Source organism: Branchiostoma belcheri, unplaced genomic scaffold (assembly GCF_001625305.1).
Source record: "Branchiostoma belcheri isolate BF01 breed outbred unplaced genomic scaffold, Haploidv18h27 scaffold5, whole genome shotgun sequence".
Lineage (NCBI taxonomy): Eukaryota > Metazoa > Chordata > Leptocardii > Amphioxiformes > Branchiostomatidae > Branchiostoma > Branchiostoma belcheri.
The window spans coordinates 4,697,790-4,724,003 of record NW_017804131.1 but is presented as its reverse complement, the minus strand read 5'-3'; the positions used below and the strand labels follow the sequence as shown (position 1 = coordinate 4,724,003).

At 41.9% G+C, this 26,214-nt stretch overlaps 1 protein-coding gene and 1 pseudogene across 1 annotated transcript in view; both read right to left on the bottom strand.

Annotated features, from left to right (window-relative positions):
• LOC109479898 overlaps positions 1–20,937 on the bottom strand; it is a 64,254-nt pseudogene extending 43,317 nt beyond the window's left edge.
• Positions 20,938–22,952: 2,015 nt separating this feature from the next.
• The window catches only part of LOC109479901, a 7,710-nt gene continuing 4,448 nt past the window's right edge, over positions 22,953–26,214 (bottom strand). Inside the window, exons 8-12 of the mRNA XM_019781953.1 lie at positions 24,473–24,580; positions 24,176–24,301; positions 23,879–23,999; positions 23,568–23,683; positions 22,953–23,386 (exon numbers count right to left, since the gene is read on the bottom strand). Coding sequence (XP_019637512.1) covers positions 22,970–23,386; positions 23,568–23,683; positions 23,879–23,999; positions 24,176–24,301; positions 24,473–24,580 — 888 coding nt within the window. The 3' untranslated portion in view covers positions 22,953–22,969. The remainder of the gene's footprint in view (positions 23,387–23,567; positions 23,684–23,878; positions 24,000–24,175; positions 24,302–24,472; positions 24,581–26,214) is intronic.

Here is a 26,214-nt window from a genome sequence, read left to right as displayed (position 1 = left end):
TTTATTTGGTGAAATACCTGTACACTTCTATCACATGTGTAAATATGTACCTGAGTGTTTTTTCCATATTTGCCAAATTACCCATAAGCTAGACATTTGCATCAACACTCCGATGCAGACACTAGAGTTCATCTCTGATGTGGTACCTTTCTCGATACCGTTTATTTTTCAAACACTTGCTCAACTTTTTGCTGAACATGCTCTGTAATAGAAGATGGAGATAACACATTAGAAGTTGAGCTGTCTTTTCCGTAGTCCAAAGAAGTATTATCACCAACACCTGCTATTGTATTGATGCACCTATCAATGTTTCCCACTGAGATATCAACCTCGCCTGCCACAACATGTTTAGTTACAAACTTTGGGTTTATACAGTATTTCTCGTAGTATCGCCTGTTTTGTATGGCCTTAGTCAATCTCTTTAAAAACTGCCTCTGAAAAAAATAAAAATGTCAAATGAACCATTGGTTGAAGCTTAGATCAACATATCCTCAAACCTTTTTAATAACATCCAAAATGATAGATGTGACCAGTTTCTATCAGAAGTTTCTCTCAAGGATCATTCGACCCAATGCAAAAAAAATGACTTTTTACGATGTAGGCCTATCTTACCAATTAAGTGCACCTACCAATGCTACCCAGGGGGGAGTTCCTTTAAGCCTAATAAAATAATGTCTGAACAATGACCTACACTACACCAATATTGTTTCTTTAAGTAATAACTTACAGTTTTCCTTACTTCTGAGAAACAATATGGACAAGATTTTCTGGAACATTTTGGTTGGGGAGTGCCACACACCAACAACGTACTTGACAACAACTATCAGATTTTCATAACATCATGTCTCCTCTTCCTGCTCTATATGCTGTTGTCGACTGTCACGGATTCTTTTCCGTACATACCGCATGCGTCGGCTCAGTACAAACGAGAACTTACTCTGAAATAACCACAAAACTTCACATGAAACTTTTGACCCTGGGCAACCTCTTGGACTCAAACTCAAAACATCCAAACACCTCTATGAGTATTACAGTTTCTATTTTATCAATGATATGTAACAAACCGCTTCAGTTGGCCATTCTGTACTCTTTAGCGATTATGTTTCAAATGGTAGCGTTTACGCCGGACACTTTTACTCATTTTCTGTGTGAAGGCACTCTGGAAAAAATGAGAACAAAGTAATTTCTAAATTTGCTTTAAGTCAGTGTTGTACACAGATCTGTCCCTTAAGAATGTGACATTACATTATATAAATATTTGAACAACTTCTGGTGCACCTGTCAATGTTAACTCCGAGTACCTTGAGACATGTAATATAGACTCCCCTTTACGAAATATAGAAGACATCTTTTTTTATACTAAATTATAGGCAATAGACTAAGTATGGTATGAAAGTCTCATTTTCCAGATTAACTGCAATTCTAAAGATATCAAAAGGGAACCATCACCAAGCCCCAAGTTATGACAAGCCATAGTCTAATGCACCTATCAATGTCTGTTGGTGTATACCAGTTAGTAGTACAATAGAGGATTGGATAGGCTAAGTCTACTAGTACTACCAGCAGCCCTCTCAGTGCCCCCACACCTAGCGGTTGTGCTTTAGGTAGTACCTCCTACGCTGCAGGGATTTGGTCAGTTTGCGTGTAAAAGAACTCTGGAAAAAGAAAGTTCATGAACTGACTTTAGTATCTATGGGAAGCAAGTTTATAATATGAATGCACCGTATAGATCTGCACTCTTTCAGTAGCTCTGCATTAAAATAAACAAGACATACAGACTGGCAAATACACACGTTGCATTTGGTATTGGGACAAACTACAAGCATGTGAACCTAAAATCTTTTCTTTCTCCTGGGTCTGTATTTGTCACTCCAGCGTCTGAACCTGATGGTTTGGCTCAGCTTCAGAACGAAATCCCGCTGCAACAGAAGCAAATACATGTGCCTCCTCAGTAGAAAATTACTTCTAACTCTAACATTAATCTAACTCTTGCACAAGAGGATTGTCTACTCCAAATTTTTCAGACTTCCGTTGATAATTTAAGTACTTTTTTGTTGTTTTGTTTCACAACACACTGGCATATGAATTCTAGAGAGAGTCACATTGATGCACCTACCAATGTCAACATTTCTTACGGATGGGGTTAAGTATGAGAGGAGTACTAGTATGCTTTTCTGCCTTACATGAAACAACACTGTATCTTGTAGTATTACATTAAAAAGATGAAATGTGACATTACAAAGAATAAAAAGAAAGTTTTTTATTTATTGACTCATCCAGTTACAAATCCATTGACAATGTCAATAACTGGTTATGATCTAAAAATTACCAGACATCTGAGTCAAAATCAAGTACTAACGATAAAAATGCCAGAGTCGTAACGCCCTCAAAATGTAATTTAAATTTCAATCTTACAACATTGAAAAATCTGCCCTTTGTAATGTTTGTTCCTGATTTTTTCTTTGCCCTCCACCTTCTTTGGCTCACATTCTTGGATAAGTTCTTGACGAAATCCTGTAACACATGTAATAGGAGAAGCTTTGAAGGAAAAGGCCAGCTTTTCTTAAAACTGCCTAGTCTCTTATGGCACCTTATGCAGATAAACCCAAACGTGTATCCCATAGAGGAATTTTTCACCATTTGGTTGATTCAGTTTGACAAGTTGAAATCAACATTGAAAGTAACAAATTTCCACTGAGATAAATATTTTTGTTGGTAGCTTTATAAGGCTGCCAATCCCAGTCTCTGTCTCTTTTGTCTCCACTTCCTCTGTCTGATGCTTTTGCTGACCTGGTTTGTGAAAACTCTCTGAAACCACATAAAACAGCAATGCACCTATCAATACCAACCCAACATCTAGCAAATACTGCTGCTGGTACTACTAATATCTAACATACATTCTCAAAAAAGTTTGTGTTGCTTCAACACATTACAGCTATATCGTTTGCCATGTACACTTACTTTTCCTTTAGCCTAGGGACGCTTGCGTAATTTCTTACTCAATCTGTAACGGCTATCTCTGATGGACTGACTCAGTGTCCTCGTAAAAATGGCCTGTGGATGCAAATTGAGACAACTTCAGGGGTTTGTAATTTGTGCCTTTGCATATAGAAAAGTGTTCAAGTTACTACAAAAAGCCCAAAAACAATTGTTGAGGATTTCAAAGTGGTATCTCTTTGACCATTACGCTAATCCTTTTTGACCTGGAAAATATTGCACCTAATCAAACCACCACACCATCAGCTTGATTTGACCTAGCCGAATAGAGTTTATCTTCATCAAGTAACAAGTTCACTAAGGGACTATACTGAAGTATTGCACAAGTAACTGCCCTTCACAAGAGTTCTGACTTGTAAGGTACCCATCACCTAACAACTGACTCACACAGACTGCCTCCTCCATCCTTGCCCTTTCTCCTGATATCTTTCCTCAATTCGCTGGCTAATATCGGTCATTAATTTGCTCTGGAACGAAGATATTGAAATTCGTAAGTTAACCGAGGTATCTAACTTTGTTGGTATCGAAATGAAGTCTTTTTTGTGGTTGATCGAGAAACGTCTGGCTATCTTTTGCAGGAGGAAACTATGCCTTTAGGTGAGGTACGGTGTCTTCTTCCTCTTCCTCAAGTTGCGGACACGCTGAGTAACGACACTCAGGAATTCACTCTGGAACGGGAATCAGGAAAACGTTCTAAGAACTTCTCCAATATTTCTACCACAAGTAGTTTATTTGCAAGAGGAGTGGAAAACATCATATGTCGTATTCTGGGAGATATATCCAATTTGCATATAAATGGGTACAAGATATAACTGATGATGATGTTCGAGATTAATAGACAATGATATCTTCATTAATATAAACTTTTAATATGTCTCCTGTATCCGACAACTTTCTTTCAGTGAAGCCTACACAAATGTAGTGAATATTGGCCACATCCTGTCATCTCCTCCATTTTTGCACTCTTACAAAGAGATATGTATCTATATGCCTGTACAGTGATTACTGGTTATCTATTTTGCCTACATAGCTGGAAACAGAGAATCCATACATTTATCGTTATTGGACAGATTGGGTTGTACCTTCTGCTTTGCTAAAGGGCTTGCTATCTCCTGACACTGACCTCTGAATAATAAGCTTCTTTTCCTTTGTAACAATATGGACAATCTCACTACATCGGTTGAACAATGGACCCATCACGATAATCAGTTTGGGTTTCATTTGTATCTAGTCTTTGAACTGAAGAGGATGAATTTCTTGGCTGTTTTTCACCAGATCTTTGAGTTTGAGCTAACAACTTCTGCCTGAAAGTCCAGCGATTTGGGAACCCTGATCTCATCGATCTGCCTTTCCTCCTCCAGTTCCGGATGGACTGGCTCATTTGGCATGTGAATTTGCTCTGAAAGGAACCGAAGACAGCAGAGAATTACAAGCTAGTCTATCAGGATGTTCACAGAGGTATCATTGGAAGTATGTGCAGTTTATTCCAACTAACCTGCTGGTCTTTTATGTATCCAATGTCTAGTCTAGACTGGAGAAAAAAATGCCATGTCTGCTACAAAGTACATACTTTGAAACCTTACCTACTCTGTCTTTAGTATCATCCAGTACCTGAAACTAGCTGACTTCAAGTTCAACACTCAACTCTAGGGCCAGACAACAGTACTGCTTTAGTTTCAAGTTAGTTCCACACTAAAATAGTCCAGTGGTCAAGTACAATCTTGTGTTTATGCTGTCTTTATGTAAGTTGGCTATACCAGAAGTTATAGTTGATGAGGCACTCTTGAAAAATAGAAGTTAATATTGAATACGAATAGTACAGTACTGTATAGGGTGTGTGCACTTTATCAGTTGGGTCCCCAGTAGTATCATTCAAGCCTACAACAGATTATCTGATTTTTCAAGCTAACATATTAACTGATGGTCATACATAACTTAAGTTATGACTTATGTCCAAGGAAGATATCTAAGAAAGTCACAGCGAATACATGTATAAAAGCACTGCCAGGCTCCCTATCATCATGGATTAGAAGTACCTATACAGAATAAACCCTGAGGAACAATTGCCAAGCTTTGCTTTGTTTCCCAAACCCATTTCCATAATATCCGTGTAAAGTCACTTCCACTTTATTTTATGGATTATCCCTTTCTGTATCTTTTGCCAAGTGTTTAAAACATATGTTTCACAGCAAGAACCTATCATCTACCCACTTCAGAGGAAAGACTTTACCCTGTTACCCAGCTTCATGCCCAAAGACACAAAAGAGAACATTATACTGTACTTATCCTAGGCTTCATGCCAGAGTCAAGCAATTGTCATACAAACTCCACAGTCACTCTTAGCAACCTTATACCCATATATTATCAACCTTACCTTTGTTGCCATCCAGAGTCATGCAGATTGTTGTCCATGTCGCTTGCATTCAACTACCAACCATCAATTTGATGGCCTCTATTGTCTGGGCATATCAAACATATGGCCAATGTGCTGCTTTACATTTCAGGATTTACTCATAGTTAAGATGAGGGTATTTATAGGGACTCAAAGACTTAAGATTTCTTTTTGTGACATTCAACCCCAATTTTTTTGGTTACTTGGTAAGCATGTTGGAAGGATAGTTTACAGAGGATAGTGCTTACCATATTGTGTCAGATGTGTGTTATGCCCTGACAAAGAAAGACAAAAAACTAACACCAACACTCATCCTTCAAAAATACACTGAAGCCAATCTTAGAGGGTTTCAGCATTCTATGCTTAGTCTGAACGTCTGTGAAACAGCACTTTGTAATGAACCCTGGCCAAATTCAAAAATGAAAATTCCTTCTTGTCCCACAATGTCCTAGTGACACTGTGGACTTCTGCAGTGCAGTGTATGTTTGCACTGCTCCCTCAGGGTTCACATTGATAGGTGCATAAACGGGACAGGGCTGAAGCATCATTGGAAAGCATGTGTGAAGGACTAACAATCAAAAATTTCTTTCAGGCATTTGAAAATGTGCTTATTTGCTTTCTCTCTTATTACAAGTATTATTGCAGTGAACATTGCTTGCAGTTGTACTACAAAGGTTGACATAATGCATACATTTTAAAAAGCCTATTTTATCTTTTTAAAACAAAACAACTTTCCGGAATTGAAAATCTTGTGAACTTTAAGTTTTAACTTGTTATTCTGGCTTTCCAAAGAGGTTCCAGCCACTTGCAAAAAATCATTTCTACACTTACCCATGGGGTTGCTCCTTTGCCTTGTAACCAGGGATATGCTGTTGTCATGGCCTCTCCTATTCTGGCGTAGTCTTGCCTTGACAAGTTGGGTTTCATGCGGGAGTAGAATTTGGCACACTCCCTGACAATGTGAGTTCTGTACATGTGAAGATTTCCACTTCGTGCTGCGTGTCTCAACTGGGTGTCTTCTGAGTTAGCAAAGTCCGGGAGGGGCAGTGGTGTTGGCAGTTCTCTCATCTGCGAAACAACACATCACAGAGTTTCTTCATACAAGTTTCTTAGAAATCAAAGCCTAACAGACATAATCAAACACAGAACATTTTCCTTTTGGATCTGATAAACAATTCTTAATGGAACATCTTTTGCTGGCAAGTTACTGCAAAGGAAAGCAATAAACAGTGCATTGTACAGTACTGAACATCTTATCTGCACATAGGAGCTAGGACTTCTGACACACACGTGTATGCTCCAGTATACAACACATACAACTTTAAACCAAGAAAGCTGTGACACAAAAAGACTACAGACTGGCTCTTACCGGTGCTTTAAAGCAGGCAACAGGTCTGGGTTGCTGTGTCTGCTGTGATGTGGAGGGGAATGATACTCTAGATGTGGGCCTGTCCTGTCCCGCGCCCATCTGTGGCCTACTGAGGGACACCGTGTTGACTATTCTGGGCTGCGGATTCGGCGGACCCATCCCAGCATTCACCTGTCCCTGCGCGAGGTGCTGCGGACTGCTCTGCATCGTGGTCCGAACGGGAGCCCCGGTGCTTATCCTCGACGTGGCCGGCGACTTCACTGAAACAATCTCGATCTCTGGCCCGGGTTTGCTGACTGTCGCTGAAGGCATCGGCCGCGTGCCGGGTGATCGGACGGAGTGGCTGGTTCCCGCGACGGACTGTCTGATGGATATGGTTCTGTCCTCCTCCAGGGAGACTGTGTCCATCATCCTGGGGCCTGTACTTGTGATGGGTAACTCTGTGGAGAAAACCCCAGGAGAACAGTCTTGGCATGGATGACAGAAACATGGGTTTCGTACAGTTTAGGAATGGAAGACCATCAAAGATAAAATTTTAGTCATCCAAATTCACACTTTTTTCACAATTCAGCTTTACCTTACGTTGCAGTGGATATGCATTTAAAGCAGTCTCAATTAACTAGTGTGCATTATAGATGACTCTGATTATCCCCATTATCACACCTTACCATGATGGTGTCCCATGTACATCACTCACCTGCCCTGCACCGACTGACTGAAACTGTTCCAAGCCAAAGTCTTGCGGCGAAACCATGCCCGTGTCCCCGTCTGGAACAAAATCGAAGATGAACCCGTTTTTGACACGATATCTTTACAGTTGAACGCATGCAGACTCCAATCTAGACTAGCAAATATCCAGCAAAGTTCACATCCAACTGTGACTCATTACTTGTGGGAAGCATGGATAAGGAATGTTCAAAGATGTACATGTGCAAAGATGAATTAGTATCAGCAGATACACGTGTATGATTGAGTTTTATCCTATTTGTGACAGAGGCACATACCATATTCAGCAACTCATTATAGAAAATGGGACCATTTCACTGCACCCTGGTTTAAACCATAAACTAGGAGGATAGCAACTTTATGTATAATAGCCCTTTGCTCATGATTGGAAGAAAGTACTGATTTGAAAGTACTGAAAGTACTGATTTGGAAGAAACAATCAACTGAGAAACATGACACAGATGGTAAAACCTGGATATACATCTAGTTTATTCAACAGTTTCAACAAAACATACCATCTTCAACCAAACTTGGATATATCAGGAACAAATTAACATACTAGGCAGTAAAATGAAGAAAAAGAAAGCCATGTTTCCTGGTTAAACTAGAAAAAAACAATTATTCTTGCATAAACATGTCCACTTGTCTGAATTGTATACAACATGTATGTCTTTGTAAAATCTTAACTGTGGTCTTGGAAACTTCTTGAGACTTTCAAGGACACATCACATACGTTTTACATCTTCTTTTTCGAATATGCATTCACATGAAGTTTACCTCCGTACATCACCTTGTCTTACATTTCATATGTAACATTTTGTGGCTTGCGAATTACACTTGTATAGCCTAGAGAGCTTTCGATTCATTTCAGTACTAGAATTCTATCCAATCTAAATATATTACTGATACCCAGTTCCTCTGAACATTTGTTCATTTTAAGTACTTGTAAAAAGCAGTTTCACTGAATAATAATTTCTAATACTTTTAGCAAAGAAACAAACATCATACAACGAGGCACTTATGGAGCGGCATAATCCATTATCTTTACTATTTTCACAAATTCTAGCAAACTAGTTATTCTGCGTAATGCTTAAAAACCACAAGAGTCAATGCCAACTCAGATAATTTTCTCTGAAAATATTTTTCTTCTGTAATATTCATACATCTTTTAATAGAACTTTGTTTTTAGAATTAGTAGAACTTTTCTATATGAGACAGAAATGCTACTGTACAGTCTCCAGATTTATGACATCTTCACTTTAACTGAACTCCAGCTACAAGCTAGAAATAGAATATCAATCCTGATTTGACACATGCCACATCATGACTTTAGAATCCTGCTCTCCAGAGCTGAGTCCTTCTATAGATGTACTATCTGTTTGGATAGGACTGATTAACGGACTGAGGATGTTGCTTCCAGCCAAGTCGACCTCTCCCAACACCTGAAAGACAAATATGACATACTGTTTAAAGCAAGTAGCATTGCAAACTTAGCTTCACTTAGCTAAAACTTCACTCAGTTTGACTTCATTTATATTAATGTTACCATTCAAACTTCAAAAAAGTTGCTACTGATGACCATTACACATTTAAAGACTCAAACTACAAAACAACCTCACTTACCTCTGCTTCAACATACATCCTGTTGGGGGACCCATCCTCATCAGAGCTCAAGTTGTCAACAAGGTTGCTGACTAACCCCTTTTCTTTGTCTGCACACTGAGCCATTGCCCACTGGTGGTATGAGTCGAAGCACGTCTTCGGGTGCAGTCGCACATGGCACACGGAACACGCAAAGGTTGTCACACTCGTACGTCCGCGGACTGCCTGCTTCTTCTTCTGCAGGCTGCACCACTTGCACACCTTCTCCCGGCCCGGGATTTTCCTTGGAGCGTGTTCTTTTACATTCTCAGGAAGGACGTTTGCCAGACTGGGCAGGCCTCCCCTGTCCAGATGAAGCTGTACATGGCGTCTCCGGCCTTCCAGCGCTCCTCCAGAACCCTTTACATTGCCCAGCCTTCCGTATGCTTGTTTAGAAGAGGTTGGGTCCAGCCGAGTATTGTCTGCTGATGAGACAAGAAGGAACTTGGTTGGCGTGGGTTCCCAAAGCGAGCGGAAAGCGGCTGAAGTTGGCTGGGGTTGACAGCTGTGGCGTTAGGCAGCGTCCACCGTTTCCTGGCAACTTTTGATAGTCGTCAAGAATGTTTGTCTTTACAACAAAATGACAGCTGTCAATCACAACTGACTTAAACCTACTCCCACAAATAGCTCTTACTCAAAGTTACTGCCATCATATTTTGACAAGCAATCTTTCACTACAATTAAAGATAGAGTAATCAAGATATTTGTCTACCAAATTTGCATACTAGTATTTCATTCACAAGAATTACAAATGCAGGAGATAAGAGAATGGTTTACACCTGGAATTACCTACAGGTACAAGCAGGCTTATGTCAGTTGTGGTCAACTCTTTCATTTATGTTTTGAAATTCTGTTTCAGCACCCAATACCTTAACCATTTATACTTATCCCTTGTTCTAGGATTTTGTATAAATACTAGAATGTACTCTTATAGAAACTAATGCTGAATAACTTAGATTTTTCAGAATGAAACATTCTTGACTGGTTAAAAAATATCTTTATTTGTAACCAAAACTGGATTTCAAACAGAACTCTTTCAACAAGCACTAAAGAAATATGTTCTTGCAGGTAATGCTTTTTTGTTTTGTTTTTACAGCTCTTCTGTACTACCAGACTAATTAGCTTTTTCTGGTCTTGTCACTGGTAGATCTACTAACCCCTCAGGGTATATGTCTAGACAAGCCTGTTCTGACCTACATGGATCTACATGAATTGACCTACATAAAAATTATTCTTATCTATCACCTTTCTTTGGGATTTCATGATCACAAGATGAAACCCCCCCCCCCAAAAAACTGCTAGTGCTAGTTAACATGACTATTACTATATCTAACACATATTGGTATAACACTTAGTGAGTTTACAAATTGTATACAGTAATCTATTAGAACCAGTGCTTTTTCCCCGAATTAACACAACAAGAAATACCATGAAACAGGATCTACTTTCTTTGGTAACGCTTATGTCTGCATTTGGTATTAACAGCCGTTACAACATCTGGAGAAACAAAAAAATCCCCAAACTCCATTCTGGCCTGATACAGTATAGCATCCATCTTGTCTTTTGGCAAGGGACGCATGTGTTTCACGACTCCTTTGCTGAGGACCGACCCACCATGGAAATTACAGTCCTTGAATTCTTCGTCAGAATAGATGAAGTCCATCAACTTTAGCAGGAAGACCTTGCCTGTTGTAGCCTTTGCGAGGCTGGCGTTATAGTCACCGAAATTTATTGGGTACGTTTTACCAGACGCTGGGTCGCCTATCAGGATGGTGTCAGGAGTGGGTCTGTTGTAGAATTTGACCCTGGGAGTGGGTGTCTCAGGGGTGGGTGTAGCAGTGCTTGTGGGCTGGCTGGGTGTACTGTCACTAGTACTAGTACTAGTACCAGAGTTCTGTGCCCTTAGACCCGAGCAGATAGGTTGGATGTAGGACAGAGTCTGGTCCAACTTTTTGTTCAGGTTGTCCAGCTTGTGATGTGCATACGTTCGAAAGTCTGCCTCTGACAGCCAGTCCTCAGACACTTGTTGACCAGATCCCTCGTGGAAGCCCCAAGCTCCCTCTTGGGTCCTGTTACCATCGATTGTGAAGTCCTTTCTTAAGTCAGCGGCTGCGCATGGAACATAACGACTAACTTTAAAAAACTTGCCTTCATCACTGACCAAAGCAAAGTCTCCTTTACTCAGACATATTCAAGGACTGAGCAACTACATGGCAAAAAATTGCTTCTGCATTGAGTTGGATAAAGACAAATCTTTAATTTTGACATTATTCAAGATGGAGATCAAGAATTACAATGCCGTGCTTCAGGACAAACATAGCGCATAGCCAGTTTACCAGAGTCAAACTCAAGTACTATATCTGATTATAACAATATGTATTGAGTCTATAATCTATTAGAACGAGTGCATTTTCCCCACCTAAAAATAACTAAATATACCATGAAACAGGATCTACTTTTTTCGGAAACGCTTATATCTGCATTTGGTATTGATGGCCGTTACAACATCTGGAGAAATGTCAAAATCCCCAAATTCCATTCTGGCCTGATACAGAATAGCATCCATCTTGTCCTTTGGCAGGGGACGCATGTGTTTCACGACTCCTTTGCTGAGGACCGACCCACCATGGAAATTACAGTCCTTGAATTCTTCGTCAGAATAGATGAAGTCCATCAACTTTAGCAGGAAGACCTTGCCTGTTGTAGCCTTTGCGAGGCTGGCGTTATAGTCACCGAAATTAATTGGGTACGTTTTACCAGACGCTGGGTCGCCTATCAGGATGGTGTCAGGAGTGGGTTTGTTGTAGATTTTGACCCTGGGAGTGGGAGGCTCAGGGGTGGGTGTAGCAGTGTTTGTAGGCTGGCTGGGTGTACTGTCACTACTACTACTACTAGTACCAGAGTTCTGTGCCCTTAGACCTGAGCAGATAGGTTGGATGTAGGACAGAGTCTGGTCCAACTTTTTGTTCAGGTTGTCGAGCTTGTGATGTGCGTACGTTCGAAAGTCTGCCTCTGACATCCAGTCCTCAGACCCTTGCTGACCGGATCCCTCGTGGAAGCCCCAAGCTCCCTCTTGGGTCCTGTTACCATCGATTGTGAAGTCCGTTCTTAAGTCAGCGGCTGCGCATGGAACATAACGACTAACTTTAAAAAAACTTGCCTATATCACTAACCAAAGCAAAGTCTCCTTAATTCAGACATCTTCAAGGACTGAGCAACTACATGGCAAAAAACTGCTTCTGCATTGAGTTGGATAAAGATAAATCTTTAATTTTGACATTATTCAAGATGGAGATCAAGAATTACAATGCCGTGCTTCAGTACAAACATAGCGCATAACCAGTTTACCAGAGTCAAACTCAAGTACTATATCTGATTATAACAATATGTATTGAGTCTATAATCTATTAGAACGAGTGCATTTTCCCGACCTAAAAATAAACAAATATATCATGAAACAGGATCTACTTTTTTCTGAAACGCTTATTTCTGCATTTGGTATTGACGGCCGTTACAACATCTGGAGAAATGTCAAAATCCCCAAACTCCATTCTGGCCTGATATAGGATAGCGTCCATTTTGTCCTTTGGCAGGGGACGCATGCGTTTTGAAACTCCTTTGCTGCCAAATGACCCACCATGAAAATTACAGTCCTTGAATTCCTCGTCAGAAAAGATGAAGTCCATCAACTTTAGCAGGAAAACCTTGCCTGTTGTAGCCTTTGCAAGGCTGATGTTATAGTCGCTGAAATTCATCAGGTATGTTTTACCAGAGGCTGGGTCGCCTATCAGGATGGTGTCAGGAGTGGGTTTGTTGTAGAATTTGACCCTGGGAGTGGGAGGCTCAGGGGTGGGTGTAGCAGTGTTTGTAGGCTGGCTGGGTGTACTTTGACAAATGTCACTACTGGAGTTCTGCGCACTCAGTCCTGAGCAGATGGGCTGGATATACGACAGTGTCTGGTCCAATTTTTTGTTCAGGTTGTCCAGCTTGTGATGCGCGTACGTACGAAAGTCTGCCTCTGACAGCGAGTCCTCAGACACTTGTTGGCTGGGTCCCTCTTCGAAGCCCCAAGCTCCCTCTTGGTTCCTGTTAGTAGTAGTGTTACCATCCACTGTGGGGTCCTTTCTTAACTCTTCCTTGACAGCGGCTGCGCATGGAACATAACGACTACCTTAAAAAAATTGCCTTTATCACTGACCAGAGCAAAGTCTCCTTTACTCAGACATCTTCAAGTTAATGACTGAGCAACTGAGCAACAACTAATTTTAGTACATTGTACATGTACATAGGGACTGGTACAACAACCAGAAACACTTCTTTATAAGGATGTAAAGCAACATGTTGTTCAATATTGTATACCGGTAGAATGTACTGATTCTGTGTTAATAGTAAATAAAACACTGCTGAACAAGAAGGGGGCATAGAAGCAGCTCCAAACAATACCATGTCATAACTTTGCCACCGTGATCAGAAAATCAGACATGATCGTTCTATGTTTGAAAAATGACCCACAATCCAGAAAATGAAATGTTCAGAATTGCATGTACATGTGTACATATGTGTATACTATTGATGATGTTTAACAGTAAGATTGTATATACTTATGCAGTCACACCTCAGTGTAAGAAGTAATAGACCACTACTATGATGATTAATAACTGGAAGTCTTGTAATATCTAGATATTTGCAGAGACCTTTGTACCTTGTATATGTTAGGGGCACACACTGCCCACACCTATACTTGCAACAGGTTCACAGAAAAGTGATACACATACACAACCCGTACGTTGGTGTTGCATATGATTACGTAAAGTAATTGTACTTAACATAGATTTAAACTTAAACTTAAGGAAAATGTGTTTCATGTCCTCATTCACAGGTCAAGTGAAACCTGCTTCCAGTAGTTAACTAGTTTGGATAATGACTGTTAATGTGGGTATCTGCAGCAGGGCAGGTTCAGTAACACCTTGAAGACATTGAATGATTGATAATTGAAGAAAGCCAGTCCAGAATACTGGTACTTGGAGTGTAGCCAAGTAGGGGTTTCATGTCCCTTCCTCTTCGTGCTTTCTATCCATGTTGCCAGGCTTAGGCCAGGTTGAAGGCTTTGCCATGCTGGCAGTGCCAACTTTTTTCTTTAAACTGTTTTTGATGTACCGGACTGTGCTTTCGTTGAGCTTGCGCCCAAGTTCTCTTGACATGCGCTTTGCCGTCCTCCGGGGTCCAATTTCCAGGCACATCTTGGCGATTTTCATCCTCACTTCTGGGGTGTAGGTGCAGTTTCTGTGTGTCTTCCGGCTTCTAGACTCTATTACCATGTCTGTAGTTATGTTCCTGTAGCCTGCTGAGGTTGCCCAAGATTCTGTGTGTCCTCCAGATTCAACAGTCCAGACGTAGTGGGGGGCTGTAATGATGAGTTCGACTTTTTACATGTCGTAGTACTGGCTTTTAATTTTATACACATATTTGCCACTAAGATCTGAAGATCAGACATGGTCTTTCCATGTTTGACCACATATCAGTTTTCCCCGTATATCTAGATATTTACAGAGACCATTGTACCACAGACTTATTTCCTCATGGCTTTGTCTATATTTAAGGGCGCACCCTGACCACAGCTATACTTGTGACACATTCACAAAGTGATACACACTACACAAAAAACCTCTTTGTTACTATGATTTGCACATGACAATACATCAAAGTATTGATACTTCGTACTTGCAAATATTGGTGCATGTCACATGCTTGTTACTTCCAGTGTCACTGCTGTACATGTGTCATTAATATACAAGCTATACAAATCGGGTCACCCCTAATAAAGGTAACTTTATCCAATCATAACAATTCATTCCAATGTACAAAAACTAACAGAATGAAGTGTACTGTTGGAAAAGAGGTGGCCTTTCTTTTTGTTAAAAGGCTTCAGGTCAGGGTTGAGAGCTTACATCAACATTTTTAGGTTCATCACGTCTTGACCCTTTTTGTTAAAAGCTATAACTTGAAGAAGGAAACTGTGTTTCATGTCCTCATTCACAGGTCACCTGTACCTGCCTCAAGTAGTTACTAGTTTGGATGATGACTAGTTAATGTTATACTAGTGTTAATGTGGGTATCTGCAGCAGGGCAGATTTTGTAACACCTTGAAGACATTGATAATTGCAAGAGAGCCAGTCCGGAATACTGATAGTTGGGAGTGTTAGTAGCCAAGTAGGGGTTTCATGTTCCTTCCTCTTCATGCTTTCTATCCAAGTTGCCAGGCTTAGGCCGGGTTTGGGGCTTTGCCATGCTGGCAGTGCCAACCTTTTTCTTTAAACTGTTCTTGATGTACCGTACTGTGCTTTCGTTGAGCTTGCGCCCAAGTTCTCTTGACATGCGATCTGCCGTCCTCTGGGGTCCGATTTCCAGGCACATCTTGGCAATTTTCATCCGCACTTCTGGGGTGTAGGTGCAGTTTCCGTGTGCCTTCCAGCTACTAGATTCTATTACCATGTCTGTAGACGTAGTTATGTTCCTGTAGGCTGCTGAGGTTGCCCCGGATTCTGTGTGTCCTCGAGGTTGGACAGTCCAGACGTAGTGGGGGGCTGCAACGACGAGTTCGATTTTTTTACTTGTAGTAGTACTGGCTTTTATACACATATTTGCCACTAACATCTGAAGATCAGACATGGTCTTTCTATGTTTGACCACATATCAGTTAAACAAGTAATGGATCAGGATATTAATCATGTTAATTAATGAGTCTTGAAATTTTCTCTGCATATCTAGATATTTACAGAGACCATTGTATCACAGACTTATTTCCTCATGGCTTTGTCTATATTAAGGGCACACCCTGACCACATCTATACTCGCAACACACTCACAAATTGATACACAATACACAAATAACATTATATCCTTTACCTCTTTGGTACTATGATCTGACAATAGATCAAAGTATTAATACTTGCAAACGTTGGTGCATGTCACATGCTTGTTAATTCCAAAGTGAACGAGTGTCACTACTGTGTCATTAACATACAAGCTATACAATTCGCATTAGCCCCTAATTAAGGTAACTTTATCCCATCATAATTCATTCCAATGTACAAAAACTAACAGAATGAAGTGTACTTCGTTAATTCAAGGAAAAGAGTTAGCCTTTGTTTAAAGGCTTCAGGGTTGAGAGCTTACGTCAACATTTTTAGGTTCATCATGTCTTGACCCTTTTTGGTATAACTTGAAGAAGGAAACTGTGTTTTATGTTCTCATTCACAGGTCTCCTGTATTTGCCTCCAGTAATTACTAGTTTGGATGATGACTAGATAATGTTATAGTGTTGATGTGGGTATCTGCAGCAGGGCAGATTTTGTAACACCTTAAAGACATTGATAATTGAAGAAAGCCAGTCCGGAATACTGGTAGTTGGGAGTGTAGCCAAGTAGGGGTTTCATGTTCCTTCCTCTTCATGCTTTCTATCTAAGTTGCCAGGCTTAGGCTGGGTTGGGGGCTTTGCCATGCTGGCAGTGCCAACTTCATTCTTTAATCTGTCCTTGATGTACCAGACCGTGCTTTTGTTAACTTGGCGCCCAAGTTCTATTGACATGCGCTCTGCCGTCCTCTGGGGTCCAATTTCCAGGCACATCTTTGCAATTCTCATCCGCACTTCTGGGGTGTAGTTTCCGTGCCTCTTCCGGCCCCTTGACTCTAGTACCATGTCTGTAGTTAGGTTCCTGTAGGCCGCTGAGGTTGCCACAGATTGTGGGTATCCTCCGGGTCGGACTGTTTCCATGTCTGTAGTTAGGTTCCTGTAGGCTGCCACAGGTTCTGGGTTTCCTTCAGGTTGGACAGTCCAGACGTAGTGGGGGGCTGTAATGATGAGTTCGATTTTTTACATGTCGTAGTACTGGCTTTTATACACATACAATGTATTTGCCACTAACATCTGAAAATCAGACATGGCCGTTACTATGTTTGAAAAAATTGTCCTCATTCATGAAGATGAAATGTTCAGTGTGGAGAGTTGCAGTTTAGTCGATGATGTATAACAGTAGCCAAATACATGTACTTTAAACAAGTAATGGATCACTATATATATATATATCAAGAATATATGAGTATATATATGAGTCTTGCAATTTTCCCTGTATATCTAGATATTTGCAGAGACCTTTGTGCCACAGACTTATTTCCTCATGCAGTCATGGCTTTGTCTATATCAAGGGCACACCCTGACCACACCTATACTCGCAACACATTTACAGAGTGATACACATTATACAAAAGAAAATTATTGCCCTTACTTCTTTATTAATGATCTGCACATGACAATAGATAATTCTATAATACACAAGTGTGCAGACAGGGACACATCATCAGTGATGCACCTAAAGTATTCATACTTGCAAATGTAGGTGCACGTGCTTGTGAATTCCATAGTGCTGTCACTGCTGCGTCGTTAACGTTAAAAGCAGCTGGTTAGAAGCGATATAATTCACATCACCCATCATAAAGCCAAGTTTGCTTAATTATCCAGTTCATTTTACTCCAATGCTCAAAAAATAAACAGTCATGAGAATGAAGTGTGTCATTTGTTGATTAAAAAAAAAAGAGCTGGCCTTTGTTTTAAGGCTTCAGTCTGTTCAGAGTTGAGAGCTTATGTCAACATTTATAGGTTGGCCATGCCTTCACCCTTCCGTGTCCTTTTGGTGAAACAGTTGTGTAAAATATGTAGATGTAAAAAGCTGAGTTTTACGTTGTTATTCACAGGTCATTGACACCTGTACCTGCTACCAGTAGTTTACTAGTTTGGTTAATGTGGGTATCTGCAGCAGAGCAGGTTCCCTAATGCCTTGAAGACATTGATAATTGAAGGAAGTCCGGAATACCGGTAGTTGGAGTGCAGCCATGTATACGTAGTGGGTTCAGGTTGTTTCCTCTCCAGGATTTCTATCCCCAGGCTTAGACTGGCGGTCAGGCTGTCTCCGTGGAGAAATTGACACATTGCCAGAACCAAGGCCGATAACTTCTTTGCTGTAACTGTTCTTGATGTACCGTACTGTGCTTTCATTCAGCTGACGTCCAAGTTCTCTTGACATGCGCTCTGCTGTCCTCTGGGGTCCGATTTCGAGGCACATCTTTGCGATTCTCACCCGCATTTCTGGGGTGTAGGTGCCGTAGTTTCCGCGCTTCTTCCGGCTTCTTGACTCTATTACCATGTCTGTAGTTATGTTCCTGTAGGCTGCTGAGGTTGCCCCGGATTCTGGATGTCCCCGGTGTTGGACAGTCCAAGTGTAGTGGGGGGCTGCAACGACGAGTTTGATTTTTTCAGCCAGAGGCAAAATTGGCCTGCGTCTTATAGTGTATCATCTGACAGTCTGACAAAAGCGTGTTTTTATTTTTGAGTGCCGCGCGTACCCTCAAGGAGGTTGAAATTATTTAGGGGATCCAACAAGGCATTTGTCAAACTTGAAAGGACAGTGCCGACAACTTCAACACTTATCTTTTTATTGCCGTGTGTGCTCGGCATTTTGAACTATTTGAAGTTGTCTGGCTGTTTGCCCCCAAAAAGTTCAATAAGCATTCAATAATATCAGACAGGTAGGTTGGTAATATCAACATGGGGGCTGCTGATACTATGCATTGTTTTGCTGTACATTAACAATCACAAGCAGAAATTGTGATTAGGTCCCACAAACACAAGTTACAGCACCATCTGACACGTTGAAAGATATTGTTTCTGCAAGATTCTGCATTATTCAGCATGAGGCATGTCAGCTGCTACAAGTATAACTTTTGGCGAGTCACTGGCTTCTTTCCTGAAGCCAAGACTGACTCAGCCTCAAAGTTCATTGAGTGCATAAAAATGTTGCTTCCTCCTTTGTTCTCCACATCAAAATGTCGTAAAAGTGCAATTTACAAACAAATGAAGACTTACCATTGCCTGAAGTGCTGTCTTCCTGAGAGGGCTCCGACTGAACAAAGCTGGGCCCGGCACCACCAAAGTTCAAGTCTTCACTGAATAGTCCACTTGTGCTTGTACCTGGCAAGGCATCAAGCATGCCGCCAACATTATCTGTGTCTCTTTTCATGCCCATCGCAGAGTCTGTGTCCTTTTGGGTGTGCATAGGCTCGTCGAACAATGTTGGCGCCGTAGGTTCGACGATACATGCGGATTCAGACCCTGGTTCCTCCTTTATCGTTGGTATGGTTGGCAATTGGATGTCAGCTGCCGTTGTAGTGGTGGTGGTTGTTGTCTCCGGTGCCCTGGGCTGTACAGTCTCAACATGCCTGGTTGTTACAGGTCTTGTATGGTGCTCTGGTTCAGTGGGGATCTCTCTTTGGCTTGCAGCCTGAGTTTGAGTCCTACTCTGTGCTGCGTTCAGTCTGGCAAGCAGCGTTGGCGCTTGCGTTGTCACGATCCTTGGGCTCTCTTGAGGCGGCGTCGCCCGCGCTTCTGTTGCTCTTCTCTTCGCTGGCGGCTCCGCGTGTCGAACTGGTTCCGAGTGAGGCTGAGGGGCCTTGCTGGCCCTACGCGATGCGGAGGGTTTGGCTGCCCCCAGCATGGCTGCATTTCCCACACTGAGATCGATAATGTACTGAAGGGATGTGCAGTTGAAGAAGTGTTTGAGGACTTTAAGCATGACGTCTTGGTCCACGCTGAAGGCACAGTGGGGGCAACTGAAGTCTCCACACAGGCCCTCCTGTAAAGAGATTCAAAATGTAGTCTTTAATATCAACATCTCTGCAAGGCAAAGTGTAGTGTTGCTGGATGACATAAATGTGCCATACAGCTCATGAGCAGATTTTGTTACCCTATTCAAATATTGGGCTGTTTAAAAAAAAACTAACTGTGGAGGGAGAGTGGAAGAGGCTATATTGGAGGGAGGGTATGGGTTTGAACATCTATGAGGAACTAGGGAGGGTTTCAGTAATTTTGGACAAGGAACTAGGGAGGGTTTCAGCAACATCTGGATTGGAACTAGGGTAGGATCCAGAGTAGTTTTGACCTCTTCCATCCCCCCTCTACATAGTTTTTCTTGGAACAGCCCACTTACAAATAAATCTTACAAATCATAGGTCTCAGCAGCATATTTTTGTCCAAGAAAACATCAATTTTCAGCTTCAAGTTCATGTGTGTTAGAAAAAAATTACCCATTCTACGTCCATTCGATCTGAATCTAGATTCCAGGCGAACGCGCGCGGGCTGCAAAAATTTTATATGCCAGAGACATCACGCGCAGAGGCGCATGACGCACAGATCAAAGCCATTCAAATGTGCCCCAGATAGGCAGCAGCGGTCACGGGACTTCTACATGCATGCAGAACGCCATCAACATCCAGCTACATCCGTGCTGCTTACCGCTTCCACGGCTAAAATCACACTTTCCGCGGCACGGAAATTACGATTGCAATCAACGGGATTCGAAAAACATGAAGTAGCAGCTATTCGAGCTAGGCTTTACGGATTTTATGCTACAGGCGGCGTGGGGGGATTTATTTTGTCGCCGCAGGCGGTAGAAGCTACGTCATGTTCTTATGCAAATGAGCTCCTCATGCATATCCGGAATCAGGCACACGTCCCTTTGTCTGGGCGCGTCCGGATTGTGGGCGCCTACTCACCCCGCTTTCTCTGTGGAAATCCTCCGTCACCGCGGTCGCCATAGTGATATCTTCGCTCTCTGTGTCGTCTTCAACCCTTAAAGGAGCTTGCTTCTGTCTCATATTCAGCTAACGAGCAAGTTTGGGAGCGAAATTCTCGTCCGTTCGAGAGAGACGCCTGGGCTCCACCTCACCACCTACCGCCCTCAGGACTCGAATGAAACCGAGGCTCATGAGCCCTGCTAAACACCACGTGACATCAGCTCTTGCATATGCATAAAGTCCCCATCGATTTTACTCCAAGCAGAGGTTTGGCGTGTTTAGGGCGAATCATTTTAGCTTTTCTTGGCGTTATGTCGGGATTTCTATTTTTTTCTATTCCAACATTTAATCACAAGACGTGGTGAAAGCACACTCAAGATTTTTCAACTTGTATTATCACATAATGTCCAACACAGGGGACCATACAATACTCATTCTCACCTGAGCGAAGTGAGGAAAGTTGTGTAAAAAAAAAGTAAAGTCTTTCAATTTGTCGGCTTTTCTTTGGGTATCCTGGCCAGTTCATTTTTCAACATTTTGGCGTAACACGATTTATTGATCGCAATAAACTGAACTTGCCCAACGTTGCATTATGGAAAAGACCAGAAACTTTGGATATCTATAATAACGTTACAACGCGTAAGGCATTGTTTATTTTACCATACATTTTATTATTAGATCCAATAAACAAGTATCATCAGTTATGGATTCTTCAGCAAATGACATATGACTTAATATAAATAATCTGATTGATCACCTCTGTTTAAAAAGTTAAGATCTAATTGTTCACGATTTATGGTTGATTGCTAAATGCATCCCAAAAATACTAAACATGAAATATGAAGACGAAGGTTACATTTTCATGGTAGTATATGCTAATACATGTAAAACCTCTAATATAACAGGAACATATTTTGAAACAAGAAATTTATCCAAACTAGAAAGGTAACACTTGCAAAGCAAATGCATAATATTTACCTTCACCGGTCTGCTCAGTTAATTCGTACTCAAACGCATTCATATACACAATATATATGGCGACACGTATATATAAATCTCTCCTGCTATATAAAAGTGCAACGTGATTTAACCCAACACCAGTTACCATGGTCGCAGTCGTCTGGTTCTGGTCATTGACCTTTTGTGTTTGGAGAAGAGGAAACTGCAAAAACATTTTCCTTCTGTAAGCATAATAAAGTTCCAGTACCATACAAAGAACATTAGTTTACCTAGAAAATAAGCAATTTAATAGTTACAGCAGAACTGTGTCGTTTCTTTCCAAAAGATATAAACGTTGGTACATAAGTTATACGTCATGATGTACTCGATGATTGAGTACTACTAGTAGTTACCCTCTGTGGAAAGTTGCGTGACAGGTATTTAGGAGTGTTAAGTGTTCCTCAGTCTATATGCATTGATAAAGTGTTTGTAAGAATGCACTTGTCTGACATTTTTAATTCAGTAATTCAACCCTTGTCTGTGAAGATCTCAGACCATACAATGTACAGTTATTACTCCGTGAAGGAGGTCAGGACCTCCGGACGGAGTGTTGTGAAGAGCCGTTTTTTCGTGTTCGCAGTTAAAACACTGGGTTCTCTTTGTGTAATCGGCATGCAATGTTATACGCCGTCTGTGGGCATGCCAGTGTTGATGCACGAATGTGTATTTTTGCCGTTGCTGCTTTCGCGGTCAATGTAATATTGCAGATGCACCCCTACAATTATGAGGCAAATTGGAATGGTCCAGAAAAACCCGTTGTTTGGAATAGCGGTGGGGGGGTGGAACTTCAGGCAGACGTGGTGAGGGCCGATAAGTGGTACCACGGCAGTAACACTCGCGGTGCTGGCCGCAACTGTTGCTGGAATTTGCCAGTCGCGCTTAATAAGTAACAGGCACGGTAAGACGGTGGGGCTGTCTCTGTTACTAGTGACACGACCATGATAGTCCGATCTTTATGTGAATGCAATGATTGTGTGTGTGTGTAATTAAAATGAACTTCGAACTTGAAGCACAGTATCTTTACACGCCCTGGGAGCAGTAATGGATTTAGGTCTTTTCATGTTTTATGGTTGTGACGCGCCCTCATTGTATTATCCGTTGCCTTATGTCTGCACAGTAGGTCTGGCGTTGACGCTTGGGATTATTTTTGTTGCAAAATATAAAGCTTCACGGAGGATTGTCACCTATGGCTTCTTGTTTTTGTCGTTGAAACAGAGTATTTACGGAAAGTTAAACATCAAATGCTCAGGTTTCTTCACCACGCGCTGTACTACTTCCATGCACTTCTTTTTGGCGTCGTCAGGGGTCGACCCGTACGTCCAAACCTTCGCAAACACGGTCTTACCAGGGAGAAACTCCTCGTCGAAATACATGACCATAGTGATCTTGACGTCAGGGTCTTTCTTTAGGATTTCCAGCTCAGACTTATTGACCATGTCTCCGACCTTCGCCGTGTAGTCGCCGCGGACTAGGAGAGGCAGGTTGAGAGCGGCCCGTCCCGTGGGTACAGGGGGGACGGGCCGGACCCCGCAGCACAGCCCGAGGAGCACCTGCAGCGGCAGCGGGCCCGACAGGCAGGCCGCGTACAGGCCGCTCAAGTTACCGGAAATACGGCCATTCACCTCAATCAGCTTGATCTGGGGGAAAATTTCGTACAGTTAGACATTTTAATCATCTGAATGTAGCAGCAACATCTTCACTACGATGTTAATGCCCCAATAGAGGGCCTTGCCAAGTATCCATGTAGATATAGAAGATAAGGTATGTTTGTGACGCATGACTGACATATCCGTGTGGGACGGGAAGAGGAAAGAGTACCTGTCCGTCGGCCAGGATGAAGTACTCCACATGTACGAACTGGTTGTTGAAGCCGTGGTCCACCATCCTGCCCACCACCTTGTCAAATCCGCCCCACAGTCGCCTCTGGACCGCGTCTGTAGGACATACAAAAGATATATGCCTACAAGATGACAAAAAATATCAACATGGAACATGGAAATACTACTAACAGTTGAGACAGCACTATACAGGTTTTGCAGGATTCATCAACTGATGATGGTAACTATAGAAGAAGTGTTCCTCATTATGGGAACATCTGTAGACTGTTGAAAATTGAAAACTAATCTGACCTTGTAGGGCAGAAGGCATGTAGCTTCCCTGGAAGGGAATGTCGTGTCCCGGCCAGTGGAGACTGTCAGAGATGGCCCAGTGGATGATCTCTTTGTTGTAAACACATCCGTCCACATTCACCTGATGTTGACATGCACATATACATTCTTAAAACCAGAAGTTCCCATTTTGAGGTCTTGAACTATCGCAAACGTTCATTAGGTTTCATTTGCTTATCAATACTAAAACAGCATCATTCTTTGCTATACCATGCAGTTTTTCCCTTGTAACTAAGTACAGCTTGGTGGAATAGTTACCTTTGCCGGTGCATCAATGTACGGCTCCACTATGACAGTGTTCCTCAGAACCATCGGGTAGTGATCCACATCCAGTACCTTCAGTATGAAGTCACGCATGAAGGTTGCGTTGCTGATGTGTTCATTCTGTGTGAAAGAGGGCCATCGGAGGTGATTCAGTGACGATAACTGATAACGCATTTTAAAATGTAACTGCCTGGTCACAATATCTTTTCTGATAACTTTTCCAAACAGCTTTATAGTTAGTTGTCTTTCAAAAATTTTGTAGGATAAATGTTTTAAGTCTTTGTAACTAACCTGGGAGTAATGCCCCTCGTTAATACGTCCTATCTCCTCCAGTACATCCGTCAGCTGACTGGCGCTGCTAATCTTCCAAACACCCTGAGAGGCATCGCCGCACGGAACCTAAAACAACAACAGTCATAGAATAATATCACAAAAACACCCAGTTTATATCTGTATGCACCTTCGAACAGAGAAGCTAACTTTACATTTGTAATCAGATCTTCAAAGGTAGATTCGATATGGCTTCTATACCTTTGCAAAGGCAGGAAGCTCCACACTCTTTAACAGAGTCGCGGCATCTTCAGGAAGGGTCGGTGAGTCCAAGTCCAAGACGCCGTGAGGAGAAGACTCGGAGTCCGGGTCCAGACACTGGCTGGTGTACACCTTGTGATAGGCGAGAAACGACGACTCCACACTCGGCCCTTCGAATCGATTCGGGAACTCTCGTGACAGAGCCGATTGCACGAGCGTAGCAACGTCAGAGAGTGCCAGAACCACATTGACGTGATTGTCGTCAATAACCTAGACGGACGAGAATAAAAATAAAAATAATCCTTTTCATGAAGCTTAGTATACCGGGAACCCGTTTAGTTTGTGTTACAGCCTACGGGACATTAAAGCTGCATACGTTTATTCATTGAGACAATCGTTGTATCAACGAATACAAGAGCTGTACCCTTAAAGACCTTGCAACTCAATATGATCAAAACTAAATGGATGTTTCTAACGTGGCATCTTAAGCTATTTAAAGCTAACAAGGCGTGACTCCAGGCTACCTTGGTTTGTCATAATGATCAAGACGAGAAATGCTAGAGTCAGTACATAGGCATGTGTAACCTCAGCTAGCTAAACATAATGCATACCTATCCCTTGTGCCGGAGGCACCCAGAAAGGTCAGTTACAAAAGTGGCGTCTTCAAAGAAAACGGCATACTTCACTGCAATTTGAGCCTGCCAGCTCCAAGTATAGGTGCACGTTTGACTCTAATCAGGTAATATATTGACGTTATAACGTCGTCTAAGCCTCGGGAGATACTGTACGCCACCCTCCATACTCAGACAACCAGACGTACCTTTGTGACTTGAGAAAATACTAGATAAGTTTGACTATAGTTTGACGACTAATTTACGTACATACGCTTAAATGTACTGATTATGTATTAGGTTGAGTTTGAGCAGCTGCCTTCGCATTACGAAGAATTAAAAGACCAAATCACGCCTGTTAAAAATGAACATTCAAGTTCCCAAAGAGTTTCTCACTTCTTTTAGTCGATAGAAGTAGTCCAAGAGATTTTCACCCTCTTGTAGGTGGCTAAAGATGACCTTCCCTACTGGGATTCCGTCACAAGACCGAAGCAGGTTTTCTTTAGTGCTGTGGTCCACAGCCCTGTAACAGAACGGCACCAGGATGGTCACAGGTTGCTCAGTGTTACCATTAGACATGGTTTGGGAACTCTCAGACTAGTTGTCATCAGAAACCCTGTAGAGTAGACGACAGCTTTCCCAGTAGCGCCGTTCTCGCTATGTACTGACTATTGCGAGTACCGGTTCTACAGGTGTAGTTAACCTGAGCACATCGTAGCTAAAGATAGCCTTCCCTATGGCAAGGACATTTTATTGTCTATAGAACGATATACCTACCTACTTACCCAGTTTCGTGACAATCCATTGATAGCTTCTTGAGTTATTGTGCTAAACCATACATGCACACACACACACACACACACACACACACACACACACACACAAGAAAGG